Consider the following 9,577-nt stretch of genomic DNA (forward strand, 5'->3'; position numbering starts at 1 on the left):
ACCATCCTCAGAACCTCAGCTGTGCTGCAGCTCATTGTTGCAGTCACCATCAGTACATTTCTTCGGGGGTCTTCTTCCCCTTACCTGGTCCTCCACCTCTCCAAGAATGAGTTCCTCCTCCAGGGACTGGGCCCTCCTGGTAATACCCCCAAGGTAACTGAGACAAGCTCTCACTCCCACCTCTGAGGATCATGCCGGCTGAACTTCTCCCCTGATGGACTTACTTGTTCCTTTCGCTTTCCATGGTGTGTTTAATATATTCGACATGGCAGTCCTAATCTGTCTGTTCTGTGATGAGTTAGAATCAACTTGGTGGCACAAAAGAATACTCAGGCTAAAATATTGTAGCAGAGCCGGCATCCAGTGGAAGCCTGTTAGATATGCCTCTGCCCAGACCACCTGAAGCCCGTGAAAACACATAAAGCAGGAGGGACTTTTAGTATTGGACTCTGAGTATCACCTGATATCTGGAAGAAGCCAGGTGTTTGACTGAGGGGTGGCAATTACATGGTTCATAGGTTAGCATCTTCCTTACTTGAACTGGCAGAAGGTAGTTGCTAATTGAGCAGACTAATTATTCATGACACTCTTTCCAACCAGCTTCAGGATGCTTCTCCTGACTTGAGCCTAGCAAGCTTGCATAAAGAAAGAAGACCTTGCCCAAGAATTAAAACCTATATTTCATTTCTGTCTAAACACTGATTATGTACTAGACAATGTCCTAACACACTGGTCACTAAGCCAAAGGTGATAAAAACAGAATATTTCTGCCAACTTCCACATTCTAAAATTGGCCAACCATGAAACCAGGATGCATCGATAATGACTGGTGATTGGAAGGAAGTATTTGTAGCTGGGAAAATGGAGTTAGACATGGTGATAGAAATGATGCCAGTGATCTCATGACAGAATTGTCTGTGGCCAGTGACTTATTCAGTGCAAATATAGTTTTTAAAAATGTAAATGGCAGAGAATCTCACTATCATCAAGAAAGAATGAACAGAGAGTACAATGTGTTCTCTGGGCCAGAGATTCCTGTGCAGATGGAGTAAGGAAGACTACATAGCAGAGGTAACACAGAAGCAGAGACCAGTGTGAGACAGAGTGGGATTGGATCTGCTGCCCCACAGAGCCAAAGCTAAACACCTTGGCCTCGGCGAAGGAGTGAAGTGGGGATGCATAATTGGTGGAACTAAAAGAGTTTTGTAATACTTGCCTGAGTTCAGGACAAAGCCCAGAGCTGGAAGGCAGGAACCACCAGTCAGGCCTGAAGGTCAGAGGGAGGCGTGTCTTGATTGAAGAAATGCATCTTCAATGTTTCCACCTTGAATTATAACTTAAATTTTATCTTGAATTTCTTTCCTAATAAAAGCCCTAATCTTGAAACCAAAACCCAAGTGTAAATGGTGACTATACCCATGGATCTTGCTGCATAAAATACACAGGAATCAAATCAAATGTATCTGTAAGAGAGACAATGGGAATTTCAATATCATGAGAACAAGGCCAAGAGTCAACCATAGGACAGACCATCAATTCTTCATATGCAAGCTGAAGTTGAAGAAAACCAAAATAATTCCACAGAGCCAAATTAGAACTTTGAGTATATCACACCTGGATTTTTAGACCATCTCAAGATTAGATTTGATGCACTCCACACTAAAGCCTAGATGCTTTGGGTGGTGATATCATACATGAGGAAAAGGAAAGGACATTAAGGAGACAGGAAAGAAAGAAAGAAAAGACCAAACTGAATCTCAGAAGAGACTCTGACACTTGCTCGTGAGCTGAAGCTAAAGTTAAAAGATTAAATGAGAGAGCTGACCAGACAATTTCAAAGAACAGCTCAAGAAGTCAAAACAACTGTAACTGCAAACAACTCCAAATACACCACATTACACAGACTTTAGGCTTTATTATTGTGCTAGGGAAAGTGTAAAAATTTAATTCTGAACACATCTTATGAAAATTTACAAAACAGGATATTATTTACCAAACTTGTTTGACATTTAACGGGGTGGGGGTTGGGGAAATAATTTATTTGAAGAGCAAAATAGATTTAGAATAATTTTGCTTAGATGTTAAAAAAAAAAAAGGATTTTCATTGCCACAAACCTAAGCTTTGTGATTTTACATTAAAGCAGTGAAGTTATTTTATTCAATCTAGTTAAATAATTTAGTTGAAACAGCATTTGACAGAACATGGAATTGCATAGACATGTGACTCCACAATAATGGTATTTAAATCCAATTACCAACCTGCAAAGATAGGTTGCCTCTAATAGACTTAAATATCTAGTGATGGCTGAAAAATATAGAAATACATAAAGCAGTAAAAAGGAAATCATCATTTAGAATACCCTTTCTCAATTTTAGTGAGGGTGCTAAGCATGAGCAAAGCAGAGGAGTTTTTCATTCTCCTTTCCATACATCTGCTGCTCTTGGTTTTCCCTGGGTTAATCATTCAAATATGAAAGTATGATGTCATGCAGGAAGTAGGAATTAACCTTATAAATTCTTTTTGTATTTCTGAATCCCTGGGCAGGAGGGGATTTTTTTTTTTTCAAAGGAAGAAGGGAGGGTAAGGTCGAAGGAAACATGCATTAATCAGGACCCTCTATAGGCCTTCACGTGCTGACATGACAGACAAAATGTAAGCTTTGCCTGGAGCTTCAGCAAATCCAGAGGCAATGGGCAGTGCAGATATGAAGAAAGGTGAATGGGCTAACACAGTGTCATCGCCAGCATTGAACAGTTTGCCCATCAGCGAGGAAAGTTACTGGATTATAGAGCACCAAAAAATCCCCTCTTTAAAACATTGTCATCCATCAAATCTACCCTGAACTTTCATGGGAAACGTTTCCAGGGCAGCCTGAGCTTGCTTGTCCTGATTGAAAGGATGGGTGAATATTTAAAATGGGCTGGGTCTGCACAGGTGAGAGGTGCTAGGGAAGAGGGGAACTGGACTGTTCGTTCTGCAGAGACCACTATTCTCGCGTATACATGGGTAGTTCTTTTTTGCTTCTCTACCTCCCAAGGATAGCAAAATCACAATGGAAATGGCAGGCTCGGTTACTTCTCTGAACTCAGCATTTCATGCTATAATTTTTACTTAAACTTGGGAACCATCAACCATCATTCTTGCATGGAAGATATGCTAGAAAAAGGCCTACTAAGGGATGATAAACTCGCATATGTATCTCTTGTTGGTACGGCAGACTTCGTCACTCCATTTTCCCTGAGCTGACTGGGAGAACAGGACACAGTTTTCCCGCTTGCCACCACTCGGCTGAGCACGGTCCCAGTTGAGGAAGGAGATGGCAAACCCATGGACATCGACAAACTTGCCCTCAGTGACCATGTCGTTGATGCCCAGCCAGAAGTCGTTGACACCAGGCAGGCTCTTCTTACTATAGTCTCGGAGGGCATTGATCTCGTCCGAGTTTCTGGGGATGACCAGGGTTCCCCCCTTGGAGATGCAGTCTTCATTGGCTTCATGGAAATGCTTCAAACCCTCTGATGCCAGGTAGCATTTCTTGTGAACTTTCGTGCCACGGAGACAGACTGGGAAAAAGTCAAAGTTGACACATCAAGATGAGTATTACAAATATGTATCTTAGGCCTAGACCTGGCAAATAACAGAAGGAGTTCTTAGATTGGATGGTGCATGATGGAAATGATGAGTTACCATTAACTAGATATTTCATATGTGCTGGACATTTCACATCATTGAGCTCCTAATATGATCATAACTCAATGAAATGACATTTTATTCTCTCTGTTTTTTCATATCTGGATATTGACGTTAGGAAGTTGGCTAGTTGTACCAACACTGCATGGAAGACTATAACTTGTTTCTGAGAATTTAAAAATCAGAGGCACTTGGTGTGTATAATTGGAACAATCACATAATGGAACCTAATTGGGAATAGTCTGAAAATTGAACCTTGACACCACTGTTAAGTCTTGATGTGCAGGGGGAACGTATGTTGGATTTTAAAAGCTGCCTTTTCTAACAGTTGTTTCTCTAGCCTTGAAGAGCACCTAACCATGAGCCCTAAAAGATGACATTATTTTCCTCTGCAGTTGGCAGGGTCAGGATATCTCACAACCTTTCCCCAGTGGGTTTTTACGCTACAGTCAAGCAGATGCAAAGTACAATAGCTTGTTCCTGAAGTGTTCTGATGCTCAGCCTTATTGATGAATATTTACAGTGAACCCTCAGAAACAGACATGGCTGAGGAAGCAAGTTTTATAACACAGTTATCTACAAAAACTTGTCCTGCCACCAACCTGTGACTGTCCAGTGACCACGAATGGCATGGCATGTACCTTTAGTGTATAAGTGGGATTACCCATCATGTAACCCACCTATCCCAGCTAAATCTTCTGCTCTTAGGTAACCTGCTTTTTACTATCCTGATTGTCTCTCAGCCAAGGAGGATTTTGTAACTTTTAGTTCCTGTTCCTACTGTTCACAAATGTTTCTTTCTTCATTGTCAGACAGGGTAGCCTTCTTCACTCTTAGACTATGACACCCAATGACCTCCCAATTCAGACGACTTCCTTAATAAACTTAATAGTTTTTGCTTCAAGCCAACTCTGTGATGTTGTTTTAGGACACTTACCTGGCACTAAGATCACAGGTACAAGACCCAGGCCTGTCCAGTTTTCAAAATATGACCGTGAGCCTCGTGCTATGTTGATAGGCACAATCTAGTTTGTGCAGTTAAATAATGCACTGAAATTCCTTGTGTCTCTTAACTGTAATCATGTCATTATTATTAAAAACAGACTAAAGGGTGAGCTTGCATCAGCAGGGGCAGACATCATCTTATCCAGATAACTGAAACCCTGATTATCTGGATAAACCAAATATAAAGGGCTTTTTTTAGGCCACAGTTGGAGAATAGAAGTCCCTGGGTGGTACAGTCAGTCAATGTGCTTGATTGCTAGCCAAGAGGTTTGGTGCCACCCGTCAGAAAGAGTCCGGTGATCTGCCTCCAAGAAGTTTATCAATCTTTGAGAACACTGTGGAGTACAAGTATGCTGTAGCTCACATGGGGTCAGTTGCCAAGAGTTGGACTCACTTTGTTTTGAAAAATCAGGCACCTGAATCAAATTGCCTGAATCTGAACTTTCCAATGAATTGTTCATTATTATTCTGCCCTTTACTATGTAAACTTTGGGCAGATGCACTTTTCTGTGTATATTTCCTAGGATCATCATGTTAGCATCTATCTCGGAATTTGAGGACTAATATTTATGACTTTTTTAGTGTCTACTCTCCTTGCTGCATAAAGGTGGAAACTTCCATTTATCTTGCAATTCTGCTCACCTGGAACTTGATCGAGTGTATGACTGGTGCTTCAGGCAACATTACTTATAAAAGTGACCCCTGGTGGAAGCCTACAGCAGGCCTGGGAGTTATGAGTGCTTGTTGGTATACGTAACTCCAGGCTCCTCTGACAGTGGCCACTCTTGTGATTGGGCAGGTCTCTTGCAGGAACCCTGGAAACTTTGTTTTTGGAGCTTTTATAAGCGATGTATTGGCTTCTGTGGGCATATGAATTATAAGCAAGGACATCCCCTGAATCTGCCCAGTGTGCATCTCATACCCTCACTCCTGAGGGGCTAAGAAGAAGCTTCATAGGCTTCTGGGAGCTCTAACCCCAAAACCCAAGTCATTGCACCAAGTTATTTGTGGATCATAGCAACTTATAGGACTGCCCTAGAGATGAGAACTGGCTGTTAAGAGTTTTCTAGGCTACCATCTTCATGGGAACAGTCTGTGGGTTTGAACTGCTGGCCTTTAGGTTACCAGCCAAATGTTTAACCATTACACCACTAGTGCTCTCCTTGGGAGCTCTACTCCCATAGAGAAGGAGCAGTCACTGCCCAGGTGAAAAGCTGTGGTTCTAACCAATGTCCTTCTCACTCTCTGGTGCAGCACAGCATGTGGCTCAAGTGTGTCTGTGATCCTGTGTACACCTAATCCCAGCACAGCTCCCAGTGTGCACCTTAATACACACCCCAAACAGGCAAATCATCTGAGCCAGTTTCAATTTTTTCATTATTCTCTAGGGAAGGTTTGCAGACTGATTTTTAAAAGTGCATTTCTGAAATGCTCATTTTGATTTCTACAGCATCATATGTAAGTTAACTTATAATTAGAACTGGTGGCAAAGCAAGCTGATTTCCCCCAAACACTTGTCTCCCCAACTTTTGGGTTCTGAGATAATCTTATGTAACCTTCTGTGACACAGATCTGGCTTCTGGAACAGTCCCCATTTCCCTTCCCGTTCCTGTCAGGATGAGACATCAGGAGGGGGGCTCTCACCTGTCTGCAGCGCCTGCATTTCCTTCAGAGCATTGACTTCTCTCCAGAGCTTTTCAACCTGAGTCTTCAGGTCTCCATCCTTCTCTGTGGATTAAAATAAAGCAAAAGGAAGACTTGGAATCCAAAATCTAAGGTAAAAGGACTTTTTATGCAAACAATTCCATTTTATGTGAAAAAGAATGCTGAATAATGCCTTAGGCAAGAAGATAGATCCATCAGACTTTGATGGGAGTGATAAATAGTCTTGGCTGGTCTTTCTGCGAGAGGGGAATCCTGCATATACCTTTCCCCCCATCCAGGGAGACTCAGCCTCTGTCATTAGGTTCTAGGCTCTTTGACTTACAGACGCATCCTAGCTCCTGCTGTCTTACCTGGGACCCTTCCTCCTGTGTTCTTCTTGGGATGCTTCTGCCCCAGCTCTTGACATGTCTTGTCAAGACACAGCATAAACATCTCTGCATAGGAGATTTTCTCATTATTTTTTCTAGATCAGCATCCCTCCCTTTAAACTATTTTAATCTTATTTATTTTTTACCAACTCACTCTCTCTAATCTCAGTTTACCTTTGTTTCCTTTGTCTTGCCATTCATGGTACTTAATACAATGTGCTCCTAGTATTTATAGTAAACATTTGTATGAAATAATGAGTGTGCACTTCATGGTCTGCAAACGGCTTCTGTTATTTTCATTTGTTCTTCACAAATAGTTATGAAGATCCTTCCCTGTTGGAAGTCACCCTGGCGTGGCCTGTTTTCTCTATTTGTAAGATACACACAAGCAAAAAAGAAACTTTAAAAAATAGTTATAATTTGACGAGTTGGGGTGTGAGGGAAATTGGGAGAACCTGTTCTCAAAAACAATGTGTTCTAATATTGTAAATAAACTAGTACACAATAAAAATAAATAGTTATAAAGAGAGAAAAATGAGATCTCATTGAAGAATGTGGATGAGCACAAGGAGTGGTGTGCTGAAAAACTCGGGCTCTAACTGATTAGGGTCTTCAGTTTTCTAGTCTCTGGGCCCCACTGGGGGGAGCAAGTATGGTGCCGTTCTGTTGACAGAGTCCATAGGGATCTGGGCTCCTAACACAAAGGGGGTGCCTGTCAGGCAATCTTAATCCACCACGGCCTAAAGAGATAAATTTACCTACCAAAAGCCACACAGCAAGGAAGGTGCAAAATCAAGACTTGAACCTCACTATCTCTGGTGGCCTGATGGGCACGGAATCTGCTGCCAACCCAATGGCACAGGTGGTTAAATCCACCAACTGGTCCATGGGAGAAAGATGAGCAATCTCCTCTCGCGTTACTTATGGCCTCTGACAATCCCCTGGAGCGTCAGCCACGAGTCGGTTCTCACTTAAAGGTAATGAGTTTTGGTTTTTTGGGTTTTGCTGGTTCCCCAATTACCTTCAGGCACATCCTGTTCCCATCTCTCAGAGCTACTTCTAGACAGTATTGCTTTTATTCTCTTCCTTTGTCCTTGGCACATGGTCTTAGACAGACAAAATGCTTAAAGTTTCATATGAACTTAATGCAGCTTTGACTCTGGAGGAATGCCATATATAGATTCTGTGTCTATTCTGAATTTCCAGGACAGTACCCATTCTAAGTATGTCAAGTCAATCTCCTTTTAAACATATGTTTTTCAAACCAGGTCTTTCCACCTTGGGGTTAGACAAACACTTGGGTATCTAAGAGTGGCTCTCACTTTGCTTTACTTAATGATGCACTTTAAATATTCCTAAAGCATCCCATAGTTCAGCTCAGAAATACAAACCAAGAATTTCCTTGATAGAACCATTCAATCCAGAATGAAAAAGAAGAATTCACTCAGAATGCAAAACCACAGCTCCTGGGGCCAGGCTTGACTCCAAGTCACAAATTACCACCTCTACAAATGTCATCTCCTATGCCTCTCAGCTTCCTGATCCAACCTGCTTAAATAAGTGGCCTTAGCTGGGAGGTTGTCAACCTTGTGATTAATGTGAAGACAGAGAACTGAATATGCTCTCCTGGGCGAGCAGTGTGGAAGTCTTTCTGCACGTGGCTTCTCTTCCATCCTTTGTGGCTAATGTGATGAACAAAGGTAATTTGTTGAACAACTGTTCCACTTTAGAATTTATATTTCACTTGTTAATGCAACACTTCAGTTATTACATCTATTAGGCAAGCACTGGGGAGATTTGGTGGCTTGATAGTAAGATGTTGTACTGCCAACCCAAAAGAATGAGGCTTGAATGCTCCACCAGTTGCTCCATAGGAGAAAGATGGGAAGTCTCCTTCTGGGCCATTTCCAGCCTCTAAAAGCTCCCCAGACAGTACCCTGTGAATCAGTTCTGACCTGGCAGCATGTAACAACACTAACATTAAGTAAGTACTAGGAAAATCTTGGTGGAGGTCTGATGGCCCAGTGGCGAGAACCTGTGCTGCAGTCCTAAAGTTTGAGTCCACCAGCAGTTCTGTGGGAGAAAGATGGGCAGTCTCATCCCGTGTATTTAACTGCCTCTGAAACCTCACCAGGAGGTCAGCTATAGTTCAGTTCTGACTTTACAGCACTCAACAACAAGGGAAATCCAAAGGGGGATCTGATGGAATATCTGCAGAGAATTGTGCTGCTAATGTAAAGGTTGTGCATATCTGGGGGTTCAAGTCCACTAGCAGTTCTTTGGTAGGAAGATGAGCACTCTACTCCTGTTTCCATCAGAAGCCTGGTAAACGCTTGCTGTGAGTTTAAACCAACTCCAAGGTAGCAAATTTTAGTTGAGGGGAAAGGGCAGGGTGAGTTTGTTTGGCTTCCTTTAGTGTAATCTTGTGTTTGAAGTTAAATCCCTCACTTTCCGGTTAAAAAACCCTGGCTTCCATCCATTTTATTATTGCCCTCTAAGAGTAGTATGGGTGAATTACGAATAAAAAACCTACTCCACCTCATTAACAACAAAATAAATGCAAATGTGCAAAGGTTCTGTTTTTGTTCCTCACATTGACAAAGCTTAAATTGATGATGTGGTGTTGGGTGGGCAAGATATGGGGACTGGGTCCTCTCCTACACTGAAGGGGAGACCATAGACAAGTAGACCATAGACTAGTGCTGTCCTCATGGGTTCACACAGACACACACGCAGGGCTCAGGTTCACACATGCAAATACGCAGGGCTCATGTGCACACAGATACACACATATGCAAGGCTTGTGAACACACACACACACACACACACACACACACACACACACACA

At 42.2% G+C, this 9,577-nt stretch overlaps 1 protein-coding gene across 1 annotated transcript in view; it reads right to left on the reverse strand.

Annotated features, from left to right (window-relative positions):
- Window positions 1-3,172: 3,172 nt before the first annotated feature.
- CLEC3A (C-type lectin domain family 3, member A) overlaps window positions 3,173-9,577 on the reverse strand; it is an 8,271-nt gene continuing 1,866 nt past the window's right edge. Inside the window, exons 2-3 of the mRNA XM_006888815.1 lie at window positions 6,341-6,424; window positions 3,173-3,564 (exon numbers count right to left, since the gene is read on the reverse strand). Coding sequence (XP_006888877.1) covers window positions 3,173-3,564; window positions 6,341-6,424 — 476 coding nt within the window. The remainder of the gene's footprint in view (window positions 3,565-6,340; window positions 6,425-9,577) is intronic.

This window comes from Elephantulus edwardii, unplaced genomic scaffold (genome assembly GCF_000299155.1).
Source record: "Elephantulus edwardii isolate Elephantulus edwardi_28Jun2011 unplaced genomic scaffold, EleEdw1.0 scaffold00072, whole genome shotgun sequence".
Taxonomy (NCBI): domain Eukaryota; kingdom Metazoa; phylum Chordata; class Mammalia; order Macroscelidea; family Macroscelididae; genus Elephantulus; species Elephantulus edwardii.